Source organism: Cherax quadricarinatus, chromosome 33 (genome assembly GCF_038502225.1).
Source record: "Cherax quadricarinatus isolate ZL_2023a chromosome 33, ASM3850222v1, whole genome shotgun sequence".
NCBI lineage: Eukaryota > Metazoa > Arthropoda > Malacostraca > Decapoda > Parastacidae > Cherax > Cherax quadricarinatus.
The window spans coordinates 22,161,183-22,180,263 of record NC_091324.1 but is presented as its reverse complement, the minus strand read 5'-3'; the positions used below and the strand labels follow the sequence as shown (position 1 = coordinate 22,180,263).

Genomic DNA, 19,081 nt, shown 5'->3' with positions numbered 1-19,081 from the left:
GTTTTTTTTAGTTTTCCAAATAAATCTTCATAATCCTTGAATATGTCATCTTGTACAGGCCACTTTTCAATAAGATTAAGTTGGGAAATGAAAATACAGGATTTTAGCTTGCTGGGGTTATATTTTCTATGTACAGTTGAATAATTGGGTTTAGCACTTTTATGTCAAATTGATAATAGCAAATTAGTAAAATAAAATATTGGTGAGCATATTTAACATTTATGTATAATAGTGGAATACAGCTGGTGTGTTGAAAGAAAGAGTTATCTTTTTTATTGGTATATACACACAGTATGCATGTAGGTGGAAGGAAATTTTTAGAACATTTTTATTGTCAGAAAAAATATAATTCTACTCATATGGTTCAAAAATAGTACAGCCTCTCATAAGTACTGTAATTAAGAAATCTTTGAAACTGCCACTGAGGTAAGATAACTATGAAACAGTAAATCATGTCAAATTGTATCAAGAAGCACTTGATTTTTATCTTAAATTGTTTTCAGTGGGGAAGATGTTGCTAAGCCATGAATGAGGTCATTACAAGTACCCAGGGTGTGTTAAAGTACATCCTATATTCACAGCACATTGTATGCATTGTTGCTGTATAGCCCTTGTGACTTAGCGCTTCTTTTTGATTATAATAATAATGTATGCATTGTTTAGATCCTATAGTTTGAAACCATGTAAATAAGACTCCTTATAACATGTAAATGTTACAAACCATATTTTGCAGGGATGGCACTAGAAATAAGGATTGGCAGCCATATGCAGCTTTGTCTGCTGCAGCATTTATGAAGGCAATTATTTGTGGAATGGAGCCTCCGGCAGATGATTAACTGAATTCTGAACTGTACACTTGGAAGAGGATTATATACAAGGCTGTTGTTGCCACTTAATAATGGGATAGGGTTAGTACATATATCATATGCAAGTGGTCCACTCAAAAAAAAAAAAAATTTCTTTGAAGCAAATACATTACAATTTTATAATTTCAACCTTCACAGCAATGTGAACAGATCATCTCTTATTTTTAAATATTTTATAATACTGATTGTTCCTTTAAATGTTTAGAGTAACATGCAAGTCTCATTATATATTTCACTTCTAAAATACAGCTATAAAAGTTTTTTCTTCATTATAACATTTTACAGTTCAGCATATCAAACTACACTTGCTTAATTAGTGTTCACTATATCGTCATAATAGAGCCAGTTGTCATTATTAGTGTTACCACTCATGATGGAGCCCTAAACTTGTAGGGTCATACAGCATGTGGGGGTAAATAGAAAGCAGTCAGCTTCAATCCAGGAAAAGGGAGGTTAGGTCCAATTCCTTGGATCAAGAGCCCCTCGTGGACATCAAGCCACCTTGATAGGTCACTTTGAATATCAGATGAAAAGACTTTGTAAAAGTTTGAAACATGACCCCTTGAGGCAGGTGCCTTGATGACTGTGAGAGGGCTCTTTATTAAAGGAAATGAACATATCCTCCCCTTCCTTGGGTTAAACCCAATTATCTCTCATTCCATATGTGTTGTATGACCACTACAGATTTAGCATTTTCCCTGATTAATAGAGAGGATAAAGCATTATATTACTGTTGCCCAAATGATGATATTCATATTTAGAAGTAGTAATACATTTGTATTATAAAAGTAATTTACATGTATGGATTCCATTATTATTTTCATACAGTAATACAAAGGATGTTTTAGCCAGCTGTTATTTATACAGATATTTGTTATATATATATAGACTTGTTTATATTAGGAGTAATTTTTTTTTTTAATTCTTGCTCAAATTATTAAATTTATATAAAATATCTTAGAGTTATGGTTTTCCTGAATTATTTGCTGTTTAAAAGTTCTTACTGTAATTGTTTATCATCAAATACCATCATCAAATGTGCATAATTATTCTGTATTGAATATATGAATATTTAATACAGTACTGTAATACTATTACTTTGCTCTTACATATTTTTGACTTGGCATGTATAAAGATTCGTGTATAGGACAGCATAGGAAATAACTTGTTTGCATAAGATTCATGTTCAAAATACTACAGTGGAACCTCAAAAATCAAATGTTTCGAAAATAGGACCATTTTTTCGGACAGTGTCCCTATTACCGAACGCGCCCCTATTTTCGGACCGCCGGGCACGGGACCTGTCTGCCACCCACTCTCTCCGCGTCCCTGCGCAGGCGCCGTGAGCAGTATAGCTTTGTTTATGCTTGAGTGAACACTAACCTGCGCTCTCATTCACGCATTTTACGATTATTTCGTTGTGTTTAATGCTTGTGGGACTATGAAATAAGCTGCCATGGGCCTCAAAGAAACACCATAGATGTGAAGAAGGAAATAATACAGAAGTATGAGAGTGGTGTGAGACTTGTTGAGCTTGCCAAGATGTATGAGAAAAACAAGTTGACCATCGGTTCTATCCTGTCAAAGAAAGAACAAATCAAGGAAGCTGATGTTGCAAAAGGTGTTAATATAGGGAGTGGATGAGGTGCCTTCTTCAAAGATTAAGGAGATTTGTGCCAAGTGGAATGATGTCCAAATGTTTGTGCAGAAGTACCACCCTGAGCAAGCTGAAACAAGCCATCTTTGCAACAAGTTCAGTGACAGAACCATGTCCCATTTTAGGGAAATGTTAAAGAGGCGCCAAAAACAGAGGACTGTGGACAGTTATTTTGCGAGACAGGGGTCCAGTGACTCAAGCTGGTCCTAGTGGCATTAAAAGACAGAGAAGGGCTTTACCTGAAGTCCTCATGGAGGGGGATTCTCCTTCCAAACACTAACCCCAACTCCCCCTCTCCTCCCTATCTTCCAGATGCCATCACCAATCTTCAATAAAGGTAAGTAAAAATGTTATTTTATATGTATTACTATACATAATTAAAAACTATAGTATTTGTTGTATGTAAAACTGTAATTAATCTCTATAAAATGTATTTTTTGTGTGAATATTTTTGGGTTTCTGGAATGGATTAGTTGTATTTCCATTATTTCTTATGGGAAATATTGCTTCGAATTTCAGACTTTTCGAATTTAGAACTAGCTCCAGGAACGGATTAAGTTCGATTTTTGAGGTTCCACTGTATATTACTGACAAAGTTTGTGCACCATACTAAGTAAAAGTTTCCTTACAGTATAATTAAAAAAAAAAAAGGTGCTTTGATAGTTAGAGAATTGTATTTAGTTTTCATGTGCTGCATTCCATTTTATATAGTCTCCATGAGAGTGAGTTTATTTGGTATGCAAGGTCAGTTCTGGAGTTAAATTTTCATTTAATGTATAGCAAAACAAATGGCTTGTTAGGGAGGTTAATAGTGTTAATAATGGAAAATGCATAACGTAGATAACCAAATATAGGTTCCATAAACCTTAGACAACTATTATTATTATTGCTGGTAACTAGTTGCAGATTATTCTCTTCTGATAGATTGTATTTGACTAACAACTTAAAACATTCATCATTGAAGAAATTTATTGCATCCCTAAATTTTGAAGTCTTCCTTAAAATTATCAGGCAGAGTGAATGAATGCCATTTGTTTTCTTCAAGATCAGTGTTTTAGAAATTTTTATATTTTATTGATATTATTGCTCTCAACCTGTTATAAAGGATAAATATTTGAAATGCATAATTTAGGGTTTTGTGCTAATATTCAAAGCATTATTGTGCTTTATTTAAATGAATACACAATGCAGGTATTTATAAATATATTTCTCTAGGTCTTACTGACAAATTGTGTTGGCAAATACTTTGGTTTACACTTTCTTCTGGTACAGAAGTCTTTTCATCAAGTTAAAGCTAACTACAGTAACTTGAAAGATATGCATCATGTTTTTTCATTGCACAAACCTCTGAATGCACCTTTATATAAATACACTCTATTAAATTCAAGAGTCCTGGAAGGAAGTGTAACAGAACTAGTCTTGTGATGTAAAGGATTTGTAAGATATTCATCTATAGTTCCTTACATACAGTTGGCCTACTTAATTGAAATCTTGTCACTCTCTTCATTTTTTATATTTTAAAGGAAAGATTTTCAAGTAAATCTCTTATGAGATGCAAGTAGACAACAGTTCTAAAGTTTCAGGCTGGATTGCTACTTATTTTAAAGGAAACTTATGGAAGTGCTATAATGCTGGCGAGGTGTTCTCGATCCAAGGAATTATACCTAGCCTCCCTTTGGATTGAGCATGATTGCTTCCCATTTCCCCCAGGAGCTGTATGACCTCAAGTGGTATAGTAGTACTCCCATTAATGAATGTAATACTAATAGGACCAATTTTATTTAGTTGTATGACCCTTCTGAGTTTAGTGCTTAGTTTAAAAAAGTACAAAATTTAAATTGCTAAAAGTATTAACAGGTGCACATTCATCACATTTTTTCATGAAATTCCCATTTTAGCCCTACTTGGGATCATAAGTAGATAAAAGTGTTTAGAATTTACTTTTGCTTATTGTATTAATTTGGAGATGGGTTCATTAAACCTGTAGGGGTTCACAATGTTTGGAGGAATGAGAGAATCAGGTTTTATTCAAAGAAAGGGAGGATAGAGCTAATTCACGAGCTCAAGAACCCCTCATTGGCATATAGGCACCTCCTTCTAGGGAAAAGCTATTTCTAAGAACATGAAAGTGTGTGTGTGATTGAACGAGTAAGCATGAGACTGAGTAAGTGTTTGATAAGGGAGCATCTGCATTTTAAGAGATTTCACCTACTCGGGCATTCTGAAGCTAAATGGAGCCCACTCCTGCAGATATGCTGTAATTATGCAGCACCACAGGTGATATTTGAACAGCATAGACACAGAATATGTCATAAACTCACAAATGTTAGATTGCTGGAATAGGATCCACGAGGAGGTAGTAAATGCCACAAATGGGGAAATTATTTGAATTATAGGTTTAGTACTTGTAAAAATAAAACTAGGAAGACATTTCAATCTGTCCTGGACTGCTGTCATGTCACAACTAAGAGAATATCAGAAAACAGGTGGGGAAGAGGGATACAGGAAGAAAGGGAGTGGTAATAGTAATAAGGGTAGTGATAGTTGTAATAAGGCAATAATAGCATAGAAGAGAGGAGCCCTGTGGCAGACCTACTGGTCCAAAATATGCAAGACTTGTGGCGTTAAGTAAAAGGACACAAATGCAACTAACCTGACATTTTATCGTGGCAATGTTTCATTCTCCAGGAGCTCTATCAAGCCGTTACAAGTGTAACGGCTTGATAAAGCTCCTAGAGAGTGAAATGTTGCCACAATAAAACTGTCACATTAGTTGCACTTGTGTCCTTTTACTTAACATATTGTTGGTAATTCTACCAACATTAATAAGACTAGTGGTAATGAAGGTAAACTACTCAATCTCCATTACCTTGATGTAATTAACCACTAACACCTGTCCCCAAGGAACAGAGCACTGCAGTAGACTTACAGGTCATGAGTGGTCTGAAGTTTATAATTTAACCCTTTGACTGTTTCAGGCCCCTCTCTGAAACTGTCATTCTATGTCGCTCAATTTTAAAAAAAAAAAAAAAAAAAAAAATATGAAACGATAGAGAATCTTTTCCCGATGGTAATGACACCAAAAGTTCGAAATTTGGTCGAAAACTCATGGAATTATGCTCCCGCGACACTTGCGTATCGGCGATTTCGCCGACTTTGAGCCCTATTTTCAGCCAATTCCATTGTTCCAGTTGACAAAACTCAGCTATTTCTTTAGAACTCCATTTTATCTATCAGCTGAGTACAAGAAACCTCCCATTTACTAATTTGGACTACCCAATATGGTGGTCAGAAATTGGCAATTTGGCCAATTTCACGCAAACTAAAAAAGATGCCAATTTCAAAATAGGGTCCAGAATAAACAAGGTAGACATTCGTGGCACTAAAATAACATATGCTCTGTTCATTAGTCACATCTCTAGGCCCCTCTTATATTATTATTGCTTTCTATTTTGATTTTTTATTCATACAAAAAAATACAAAATTTACTGTTATGCAGACTACTGCATTATTGTAAAAATGGTATAAATAATATCAGTGCACTAGTGAAAGAATATTAGACTCCCCAGTTGACGTGTATTGGATGTGTGGTGTGATTTATTTACTCCTGAACATTGGTAAAAATCGAACATTTCCACTACTTTGAGCTCAGTTTCAAGGTCGTTTTCAAAGTAATGAAAATCATCTCTGTTTCTGTAATACGTTTTCCATTTTATCACTTAAGACCATGAAAACGCGAATACAACGATAAATACTATACGAAAATACACCTCAAAATCGGCGTTTTATTCCAAAAAAACTATCAGTTTTTTTTTCTCATTACGCAATGTGTGCTGCAGGATTTTTTTTATGTGGTGCACACTGACCACACAGACCCATTCTCTCACATGTGGGCCTACCAGCTTTCTCCCGCTTGATTTGAAGCCGCTAGAATTATTGAGTATATATATGTCAGAAACATTGGCTCGTAAGACGTATTTATACGTCGAAAACAGTCAAAGGGTTAAAACACACAGAGAAAGGTAGGCATCTACTAAAACAAAATAATTAAAATTTATGTTAGGAATGTTGCATATAAGGGCTGGCTCAACATGACGGCATCTATGGATCCTTTGACATGACGTACAGTAACAGTGTCAGGAAAGTGGCCCATTCCACCAAAGTATTGAAAAAGAGCTGAAAGTTGAGTAGGCATTGGAGGTATCAGTGCCAAGAGAAGTATGAAGTGTATTAGTTTGGCAGAAATAAAATTGGCTGGTTAGAGAATGAGGATGTTAAGGTTTTGTAGATTGGAAATGTAGTGAAGGCAAAGTACAGGAGTTTGTGCAGGAGAACTGGGTTTAGGAGATTAGTGGATGTACGTGCCATTGTGTATACAGTAAGATTAAAGTCAACAAAAGGAAAAGCCTATGACAAATCAGTGAACAGAGCTTGTGGTAATTTTTTTCCCGTTTTCTGTAAGCCTATGTACACTGGCATGTATATCCATTACTATTCTCTCTCAGGAAAAGTGTTCCTGTATCTTCCTAAGTTGTCTGCGATCTTCAGTTTCTTGACTGAGCTGCAAGCAGTGATGATTACAGATACTTAAGAACAAGAAAGAGTAACATTACTGCAAGTGTAGTTGCCCTCCTGTCTCTACTCGTCACCTTGTCTCCACTATATTTATGCTCTATTAATTCTCACAGAAAGCCCCCTAGTGGATGAAACTTCTCAATAAAATACCATAAACCGCATATTGTCTTATTAACACGTGTTTGTTTTACAATACTTGATCTGCACCACCGTGGGATATAATTTACTCTTATTACTCATTCACTAGCCCTGCCTTGTGTGGGTCAGGGGGGCCTACTGTAGTCCTGTTTTTGCAATACTGCCTACATTATTAACTTTACTACTAGCACCATTCCCTTACCTGTCTTCTCTGCTTTCTCACTCGGTTGTGATGAAATGGTGCACTGAAGTCAATTTTCTTTTCATACTCCAAGTGTGTGCACACAAGGCAAGCGCTAGCACTCTCCTCCCTGCAAACTTATAGCAAACAGTAATTATAATAACCAAAACTATTATCCAGAGGGCTGAGGAGGGTTTTTTTTTTGAGGTGTTTCGGACATGTAGGGAGATTGGAACGAAACAATGACTTCGAGAGTGTATAAATCTGTAGTGGAGGGAAGGCAGGGTAGGGGTCAGCCTAGGAAAGGTTGGAGGGAAGGGGTAAAGGAAGTTTTGTGTGAGAGGGGCTTGGACTTCAAGCAAGCATGCGTGAGTGTATTTGATAGGACTGAATGGAGACAAATGGTTTTTAATACTTGACGTGCTGTTGGAGTGTGAGCAAAGTAACATTTATGAAGGGATTCAGGGAAACCAGCAGGCCGGACTCAAGTCCTGGAGATGGGAAATACGTACAGTGTATGCACTCTGAAGGAGGGGTGTTAATGTTGCAGTTTTATAACTGTGAAGCACCCTTCGAGTAAGACAGTGATGGAGTGAATGATGAAAGTTTTTCTTTTTTGGGCCACCCTGCCTTGGTGGGAATTGGCCAATGTGTTAATAAAAATAATTAGAAAGGAAAAGTTATAAAGGGTGATGTAGGATTCAAAATGAAATGAAGTATACCGACAGGTATGAGCAAGGTTTAGACTGTAGGAACTGAAAAGAAATTTTTGTAATCTGTACTTCTTTGAACAGGCTGCAAAAGGATGTTTTGAGAACTTAAATGAGCTAAAATTGGGATGTGAGCAAACTAGCAGAAGGTAAAAAAAAAAAAAATGCTAATGGAAATACCAAAAAATTTAGTTGGTAGAGCTTCTAGTGGTCACTAGACAAACCCTTATAATTCAGTAATTGGTAGGTGAGAGAGTTCTAGCTGTTTGTGTGCTGGTTAACAAAGAACCCAGACTGATTTGAAGAACAGTATAATAAAACATGAAATGAGTAATGTTGAAAAGAGAATAGAAGTCAGTGATGGAAAATGTTAAGACTGCTAACCATTGTCCTCATTTTCTCTCAGTATGGCAGATAGGGACACATACCTTTCACTCACTTCCTTGTAATCATCCTCTTATATGCCCTTACCTCCCCATTCACTTGTACTTTATACTTTTAACTCCAAACCCAAATCAAGCATACTTTTCCCTGACCTTTCCCTTTACTTTGATATCCCACCACCTCGACATTACTTCTTCCTTCCCCCTCCCCCACCCCCAATTAAATTCCAACCAACACTCCTTCCCCAATTCTACTGAACCTCCTGACATCTCTCAACCTATTCAGGGACACCTGCAGACCATTCCAACATTACTCACCCATAGTGAATGATCTTACTGTCCCCATTCATTCAAACTACTACTCACCTGTCCCAACAAATTGCAATACACCTTCCATTCCAAAACCCACAAAAGAGGAAACACATTAAATATCACTAAATAGCTGTTTTTCTAGACACATGCAGACATTACAATTGATATGACCCCCCCAAAATGCAATATCCTTACCCCTGCAGAGCACAACTGCTGGAACTGAGGCCCTGCTAATTGGTTTCCTAGTTAATAAATGTTATGCACACATTCCAACAGCATAAGTCATAAAATTTCTCATTAACCACTCTGATCTAACATGCTCGCACCGTCAACTAAGGGTTCCCAGAAGCTGGTGGACTTTAACCCTTAAACTGTCCAAATGTAGATCTACGTTTTTTCAACATTTGAAAGTACGTAAAAAAAAGTAGATTTTTTTTTTTTTACATTTGAAAATGTGTAAAAAACTTATATCTACTTTTGGAGCACTACGCATGTGAACGTAGATCTGCTTGGACAGTTTAAGGGTTAAGAGTCGGAGATCTGGACCTGATGCAGATTTGTACACTCTCTTGGTTGTATTATTGTGTATTACCCCTCCTCAGCCCTCTTGAGGTATAACTGGTAATCCTACACCCTCTTTATTTATATTTATATTACTTTCAAACATGACCTCTTCATTGACTTCAGCCTCCTTGCTACATGAACTATTGCCTCACACCCATAAGTGTTGGTACCACTATACTCTGGTATATTACTATTTTGGCCTTAATAGATGAACTTCTTTTCACAAATGCCCACCAACACACAAACTAACCTCCCCCCCTCCTCTTTCATTTCATTCAATTTTTCACTGTCTAGACTGTCACTCTCCACATTTTTTAAAAAAGAAATGCTAAATCCAAATCAATTTGATATATTGCAGCAGGGCACCAGTGCCAGTGGAATGAAGTGTAGATGGAGTACATGTATGTACTAGAGATAAATCTAGAGTGGCATATCATAAACATGGTTACAAAGGCCGAGTCACAGGACTTGTAAATTAAATGAGAGTAAACGGATATTCAAACCATTTCAATCACTGAAAGTTAAATTGTATGTCACTTCATAGAGAAAGAAAAGGAAGTTGAGTAGAACCACCCATTTATCTACCTGTGATCTCTGCTCTATCAGTAACTAGTTTTGAAGGCTTATCTACCCATGCAGCCAGAGGTGGATATGCCATATGGGCATTTGGGCAGTGCCCAGAGGACCGCTGTACAAAAATTTAACGCGCCTTAGCCGAGCAGTGAAAACATGCCTTTGGCCCTCAAGTCGACCCGATAGGTGACAGATGCCCAGGCTGGTTTTAAGACCCAGTCTGCTTCTGTATGTGGCCCAACCTAAGACCAGGCTTTTACTGTTTTGTGCTGCTGGTCTGCAGACCCACATATTCATCATAACTTGTCTGATCCAGCATCTGTAGAATGAAACAGTTCAGTTTCTTAGAAACTTTAGTTCTAACAGTATATGTATCTGATATATGCTGGTAGTATATTAGTCTTGGGCCATGATACTGAATGTTCTCTAATTGCATCCATGGCCTCTATGCTTTTCATGCCCCTCAAGGAAGGTTCCTTGATGTTGGTGAGGGGCTCTTGATTTAGGGAATTGGATCTGTGCTCCAGTTCCCCGAATTAAGCCTGAATGCCTTCCACATCCCCCCCCCAGGCGCTGTATAATCCTCCGGGTTTAGCGCTTCCCCCTTGATTATAATAATAATAATATGCTTTTCATGGGTATATTCAAACTTTCTCCCAAATCTTTCACCCATCAGTTGTTACAGCAGTATGCAGGTTAGGGATCAGGCTTCAGGTATCTTCCATGTATGTATTTCTGCATGACCCTTGTTGGTTTAGTGCTTTCTTATTTGATTATAATAATAATCTTCCATGTGTATATTACCAAGTATCTCTCTTCTCCATTCCAGAAAGGACAATCCAAGTACTTTGGGACATTTTCAATAGTTTAAATATTTAATTGATTCTGCACAGGCAGTATACAATCTACATACACAGTGACAAGGTGTACTTCCCAAAAAAACACAAGGAACTCAAGCTCAAAAAACAAGTGCATGAAAAATGGAGTCCATCTGATAAAGACTAGAAAGAACCAAAAATGAATATCTTCAAATAGAGAATCCATAAAACAATAAAATGAATACACCAGCCAAAGTAAACATGGAAAAGGCTCTCATAGGGAGACAAATTACATCAATCAGATAACAGGAAAGCTGAGGATCGTTCGCAGAAAATAAAAAATTGGTCCAATGAGCAAAATCAAGTTCATAGTGTATTTATAAATGGGTAAAGGCCAGTGCTAGAGATAGAAGAGCAAACCAAGGGAAAAATTCATGCATTGAAATAACTAGCAAGGAAGTGAGAGGGCTCCTGATAGACTGAATATAGCAAAGACAAAAGGAACCAATGAATTACCAGCAAGAATGAGCTAAAATCTAGTGTAAGCCATTTGCACAGATCTTCAACAAATCACTATTTATAGCTGAATTGCTGACTGAATGGTAAGAAATGTAACACCAGGAAACAGGCTGGAAGCCCTAGACTACACATCAATGTTTAATGAGCATGTAATTGCCATATTAATTGAATGAGAAATGCTACTTGATTACCTAGGAAATGTGAAATTCCTCACAGAAAACAAACATGATTTATAAAGACATTCAGCAAGACTTCACAGAGGTCAGACAGTAAGAAAACAACTGATGAGTATTCCTAAACTGTAAAAAAAGTATTGCTGGTGTTACATAGATGACGGCTCAACACTGGAAAAGTAAGGGGAAACAGCAGCATGGATTAAAGAATAGCTGAACCAAAAGAAATTAAATGTCACAGTAGGTGATGAAGAATCAGGATGGTAGAGTGCAGTTAGTAAGAGTTCCTTACAGAAGATAGTAGGAGGCTGAAGAATAAGTTGGACCAACTACAGGAATGGATGAATGTGTGTTTGCTAGAATTTAGTCATAGTGAAATCAAAAGTAATGAACCTGGGAGGTAGAGAAAGGCAGCCAGAGAAATTGCTTAATGGACATAAAAAAAAAAAATGAGATAAAGGATATAGGAATAACCATTACTTCAAACCTATTTCCTGTAGCACTTGTGAACTGAATAATATTGGTGGCAGATACTAAACATAAGAATGACAGACTTGTTTAGAACACTAGCCTTTATGTAGGATATTTTCTTGAATATACAGCACATGTATGAAACTCAAATATTTACACATTGAGTGAAAAATGAAAGCTTCAAAGGAATGCATCCAGATTGGTGCCTGAGCTCTGGGCAAAGAATGTAGATACTAAGTATCTGAAGTGAAGAACAAGAGGATATGATCATCACATATAAAAGACTCCAGAGCATAGACAAGGATAGGCTCTTTCCTAGACAAGGAACTAAAATGGGCATTGGTGAAATTACACACCCAGTCAAGCCAGATTCATCCAAGGGTATTTTAAGAGAAGTGTTAATGAAAGCAAGAGACACCTGCATAATGATGCAATGGGAGCAGCAAAAGTAGATATGACAAACAACATTTCCCCCTATAAATTAAAACAGATAACAAATAGATACAAACTTACTTGCGACTCCTCGGGTGGAGAGTTTGGCACAAACCTGGACTAGGAGAGATGTATAGGCAGTTCTCTTTTACATATGCTGCTAATGTTTACCTAACAGTAAATAGGTATTAGAGTGCTAGCCATCTTGTGGGACACATCCTGGGTAAAGAAATACAAATATCAATGAAAATGGGACAGTGTTGTTACTGTAATTAATGAGTAATCACAAAAAGGTAATCCCTCGTAAATTATGTATATGTGGCAAAGCTAGAGCTCGATCCTTCTCTGCTTCCACAAATAGGTGCTGTACTGTATCTACACAAAAGGTTCTCAGTTTTGTACATTTTAGGATTTTTTTCTCAAAATTTATCTAGTAATATTTTATTCTAGTTAGAGAAAGACTGTCGTGAAATTGAAATACTTAGTGTGACAATGAACACCAAAGACGAATCTATTCAATAAAGATACCCAGTTCAGAATGTATTTTACTTTTACATCCTTTTTCACCTACACATTTGTGCATATAAACCATGTACATTCATATTCCTCCCTTCAAGGAGGATAAATGGCTCCAGTTACTTGGGAGAAGGAAATAAAACAGATGTACATTATCATCTTTCAACAAATCAGCCATTTCCCACTGAGGCAGGGTGATCCAAAAAGAAAAACAAAAGTTTCTCTTTTAACTTTAAGGTTTAGTGCTTCTTTTTTATTATCATAATAATAATAATTTTTAACTTGTATACAGGAGAAGGGGTTACTAGCCCCTTGCTACTGGCATTTTAGTCAACTCGTATGACACGCATGGCTTATGGAGGAAGAATTCTGTTCCACTTCCCCATGGAGATAAGAGGAAATAAAAACAGGAACTACATAGTAAGAAAACAAGAAAACCCAGAGGGGTGTGTGTATATAGTACACCTACCATCCGACTTACGACCTGCTCGACTTACGACCACTCGACTTATGACCATGTTTTTTTATGCCAAATTTCTGGGAAATAAACAACTATTTGTGTTGTACACAGTGTTTATCCTAAACCTTACAGTATAAAATACAGTACTAACAACATAAAAAGTAAAGTAAAACATGAAATACCAAAATAAAACAATAAAATAAATTCATTACAAAATTGTTTTGTTGATATTCAGTAGTATGTTTTGTTGATATTCAGTAGTAAAGTTCGACTTACGACCGGTTTCTTGGAACCGAACTCGGTCGTAAGTTGGATGGTAGGTGTATATGCATGTGTATTGTGACCTAAGTGTAAGTAGAAGTAACAAGACGTTCCTGAAATCTTGCATGTTTATGAGACAGAAAAAAAGACACCAGCAATCCTACCATCATGTAAAACAATTACAGCTTTCTTTTTACACTCACTTCGCAGGACAGTAGTACCTCCCTAGGCGGTTGCTGTTGACCAACCTACTACCTAGGACAGATGTACATGTACATACTACTATATTCATCAGGCAATGCGTTCTAATTCTTGATCCTGCAATAACCTGTCTGGTTCCTGAAGGATATATTTTTGCAACTCTGCTTTAAGTTGCTACTGCATCACTCATGCCTACACCTGAAAAAGTAGAGGCTGTGATCTGGTTGTGACTAGTTTTTTCCCTCAATCCCTGTGCTTTCCACTGCAAGAACAGTATGAACTGTGGTGTGCTGGAGGCCATCTTGCCCCCTAAAATTGCCTCAGTTTTTGTCAAGTGGGCTGTTATGTTCGCTAGAAAACACTTTACGTACTCTGGTTTGTCCTTCATGCTTATACTAATGAAGGTCTTTGCAATACCTCTGAATATCTACTTTTCTGTCAGGTAACATACTGTGTCTGCAAGCAGTGATCATTGATATCATTTTGAGGCTGAGGGTTAATAACACTGGCTAACAATATTCTTTTGGGCTAGGATACTCTTCATTGGAGACTGTTGTGATGTTAGGGTAGATATGTTGATGGCAGCCTGTTCTTGTAGCACCAAGCCTGCTTGCTGCTGAGGGGCAGGAATTTGAACAGCAGTGTTATGTTGAGAGGGCTTGGCACTGTCAACATTTCATTGTCTTCCTTAGTTGTTGCAGTAGGGAAGGTGGCATCACATTTTATGATGCTGTAGCTTCCCTTAGCTTAGGGTGCTGCCAAGTAGTGATTTCTCTGCCGAAACTATACAGCCAGGGCTTTCCATACTCCCATAACCTGAGAAGCGCCTCTAGGCAATGCAGGTTCCAGGGATGATGCCCCTTGTCACAGTTCAAACAGAGGTTCCATGACCTCAGACTGCTTGCATTTGTCCTAACATTCCTTGGTTGGGAAAGATCAGCTTCAGGTAGCACATTTTCCCAGAATTGACATTGAGTGTTGAGGTACAGTAAAAATCTGATGAAACAGATTTACCCAAAATTCTATTATATTGAACATTTTAATTAAGTGGATGTAGTCTGCTTAAGTGATCAACTTCTGGGCATGCACAAATCCTCAGTAAAGCATATTTAATCTATTGTATCGATTGAATACCAGACATACTAAGAATAAATTTGAGTACAATATGGTATTACCTGTAAATGTACCCCAAAAGAAAATGGGTTAAAAGTACAACACAGTACAATACAATAGAGTACAGTACAGTAACTTTTCTTACTTTTTCTGGTGGATAGATGAACTTACAGTGGTGACCCAGTCAGTGGAGCTGTAATGCTTCAGTAGTAACACTGCAGATAGTGTGGGAAACAGACAGGTAGGTGGTGAGGGAGATATAGATGGTTCAGCAGATGTAGATGACAAGGAGACATAGATGGCTCAGGCTTACTGGTAGATGGTTTGGCAGACGTAGACCGAGGAACAGGTTTAAAGAATAAATCCAGCTTAAATTGTCTCATACGCTGATGCTCAACAAAATGAACATTAACACCAGCAGTGTGCTGTTGAGAATACAATTTATGTAATGCTGCTTCAATCCTTGCATCTTTGGTCTTTTTCATATGCTTCCTAAGAGTAACTGAAGAACCTTTTAGGTTAGCATCTACACTGTACTTTATAGGATATTGTATTAGCTTTTCCTTGTTTCTATGAATGTAGATGCTTTTGTTATGCAACACTCTTCACACAAGTGGGCTATTGAAATGCCAACCTCTAGCTTCCTCATTAATTGAAATTTCTGCTTAACAGTTAAGGTTACATGCTGCTTCTTGGCATCATCACTCACTTCCGAGGCCACTGTTAACACTATGTGGTACTGTAATAAAATAATTAAAAACACAGTAAATCCAGAGGAAATTTGGAGATGAAGTGATGGTTTGTGGAGACAATAACACTGATGCAGGCAGTCACTGGCCTTGCTGCCCAGGAACAATGAAAGTGGGTGCATTCAGCACAAACCTCAGACTGTACAAATTTGTGAGTAAGAGGAGTCGGTTCATTTTATTGAATGCATGACCAGACTGGATAGCCGTTTGATGTGGATTTGGTCTGCTGATATCACAAGTCCTTCTGAGGTAAGTTATAGCAGTGTAAGTGGCATTGTGCCTCCCTTTGTTGGCCAGCCTGGATTAGTTGGTGTGGGGTGGCTCATCCTGCATGACCCAAGACAAAGAAACACTGTTTTTTGGGCTTCCTGGACCATATCACCTGCTAGCACTGCAGTGAGTGATGGGCAGCTCTTGATCCAGCCCTATCTCCCTTGTCTCACTATGAGGAATCCAAGGAACGGTCTCACAGCTTCTTCAGCAGAATTTTTCTCCAATTCCTTGGTTGTGTCCTTGGTGCATCTTTGTGTCCTCTTCCTCTCGAAACAAGCCAAGTGCAACAGCTTAGTGGGCCATGAGTAGCTTCTTCAGTCTGTGCGAGATCAAATGTGTTCAAGAAAAAGCCTTTAGGAGGAAAAAAGAAAAGAAAATTAAACAAGATACCTTTATATCATTCCATTATACACAAATATTCTGGTAAAAAACTAAATGCTGTATATTAGATCTTAGCTTCAAGACAATGATGTCAGAAACTGATACATTTTAATTACAATAATTGCATATTTTTATATGGGCTGTATTATGACAGGAATAATATGAATGATCTCAGCATTACTGAAACCTTGTTTGCTATAGACACTGAGCATAAATCTCAAAAGTATTTGTTACACAAAATTTTAGAGGAAAAGAGTTAATGTTAATTTTTATACATTTATACTTGTACATAAATTATAAAATTAAAATGGTATGTGGAAGCCTCTTAAGATATAATTCTGTCCTATGAATGCTTGTTAAAGGTTTATATATTAGATACTTTTACATTCATTTTATTTCTACTGATGTTGCTTAGCATTATACAATATTAAATTTTATATGCACTTAGTGAAAATGCAAGCAATGGCACTAGCACAGCATGATGGATGTGCATGTAATGCTAGGTCAGTCAGGTTAAGGCAAGTAGCTGGATCAACGACTATGTTGGCTCAGTCTGGCCCTCGGCTACGGGGAAGTCAACAAGACACAGGCTTCCTGCTGGTGACAGGACACACCCATAATCATTTATAAAAAATAGTGTTATTCATGAAATAATATAAAATTCCTTAACCCACAGTATCATCCATAATCACCATAAATAAAAATATCCTGTAGCATATCAATTTATTTAGTCCACACTTGTCTATCATGATGATAAAATTGTAATGAACACCTGCCAATGCTAAATGATATCCCACATGTAGACAAGAAAACAGCAATGGAAAAGAAACTGTATTTTGACTCCCAACTGGAGCTAGCAGTATGTCCACTAGAGGAAAGAGGGCACCTTATATAGGGGTGACAGGTCAGGTGAAAAGCTACAATAGGCCTGCTGGGCCATTCCAACAGAGGATCTGTGAAACTCAAAATTATGATAGCTATAAAAATTGGTAGGGCAAATACAGAGTAGAGAAGGTTACAATTGAGAAGGATCTGCCTAGCATGGGCCAGTACACATAATACATTGTTATTATGTTATAATAATGTAATACTGTGTTGATATTGATAGGTCTATAATCAAATAGGTGCAGGGCCAGATTGTGTTTCTGTAAAAAAAAAAAAAAGTTGACAATAAGACTGGGTTTCCATTGTTCCTTTGACAGACTGAAATTCTCTCAGGTGTCAATTAATGCTGATACCATTATTTTCCTCTTGTATGGGCAGGTACTTTTGTGTGTGATAGTAACTTCATTCCAGTTGACAGAATTTTTTTAGCTACCAAAGTTCTTATCTTCACAGACCCTCTACTGGTGTGGCTTGGTAAGTCTGTTTGTATTATAAGTTCAATAACATTACAATGAATTTGGGAAGGTATGTAAAAACGAAATTATTGGTAAACGTAAGAATGAACAAGTTGATAACAGTATCAATAAAATATAGATAATGAGAGATTGGATATTAGATTGAAGGGAGGGAGTATGGAGGAAGTAAATACATTTAGATATCTGGGCAGATGGTTCTTTGAGAGATGAAGTGAACCATAGAACTGGAGAAGGGAAAAAGGTGAGTGGTGCATCGAGGCATTTGTGATGACAGAACTTTATCCATGGAGGCAAATAAAGGAAAATGCACCAAAGTGGACCAACACTTGCATGGATGTAAAGCATGGTTTTTGAATGTTGCAGCAAGGAGGAGGATGGAGGCAGTACAGAAGTCATGTTTAAGGGCAACGTGTGGTGTGAATATTAGGTAGAGAATTTGGAGTTTGAAGATTAGGAGACTGTGTAAAGTGACCAAAAGCGATATTCAGAGCAGAGAAGGGGGTTGTTTTAGTGGTTTGGACATTTAAAGAGGGTGGAGGAAAATAGGATGACCAGGGCATATAAATCTGGGGTGGAGAGGAGGGATAGGGGTCATCCTTGGAAAGGTTGGAGGAAAGGAGGTTTTAAGTGCTAGGGGCTTGGACATCCAACAGGCTTGTGTGAATGTGTTAGTCAGTGAAGGCAAGTGTTTTTTTTTATGATTTGTCATGCTGCTGTAGTGTGAGCAAAGTAATATTTATGAAGGGATTCAGGGAAACCAGTTAGCCAAACTTGAGTACTGGCAGTGGAAAGTACAGTGTGTGCACCCTGGAGGAGGGGAGGGAATGTTGAGGTTTGGAGGGTCATGTGAACCAGGGTACCAGCACTTGTGGAAGACAATGAAAGTGTTTTCTTCTTTGTTAGCTTGCCCTTCCTTGGTGGGAGATGGCTGGAGTGTTGTAAAAAGAGAAAACTACATTCCATTGTAAGAGCAATGCATTTTGCATACTGACCCACGTTTGGGTCAGTATGCAAAATGCATTGCTATACACAGTACAACTATACACAGTACAGCCCCGTTTTAGTGTTTCGCTAATACAGACATTTCAAACTATGACCAAACCAGCTCCCCCCTCCCCATCCCTACTTGACTCGCTAATATGGTTACCACTTGCCACTCTGTTTGCATCCTCCATGAGCTCTGCATCTCTCCAACCTCTTAATGAGCTTCCCAAGATTTTAGCTTCATAGACTCTCCTCTGCTATGGCCAAGTAGGCCAACTGCAGATTTTCACCTGACCTGTCAGCTCTATATAAGGTGCCCTCCTACCTCTTATTGTGTTCTTACTGTTGACGACTCCATTTGGGAGTTGAAATATTCAGTTTCTTTTCCACTGTTACTTTGTCTACATGTG

The 19,081-nt window shown here is 37.5% G+C and overlaps 1 protein-coding gene across 7 annotated transcripts in view; it reads left to right on the top strand.

Moving 5' to 3' along the window:
• LOC128693989 (uncharacterized) overlaps positions 1-12,911 on the top strand; it is a 137,999-nt gene extending 125,088 nt beyond the window's left edge. For 6 of the 7 annotated variants that reach the window (XM_053783949.2, XM_053783947.2, XM_053783950.2 and 3 more), the window contains one exon: positions 734-7,259. In XM_053783949.2, the coding sequence (XP_053639924.1) occupies positions 734-836 (103 nt within the window). In that variant the 3' untranslated portion in view covers positions 837-7,259. Of the gene's footprint in view, positions 1-733; positions 7,260-10,788 lie in introns of those variants that run through there. The other variant, XR_008407786.2, reaches the window with a different exon arrangement.
• Positions 12,912-19,081: the final 6,170 nt, after the last annotated feature.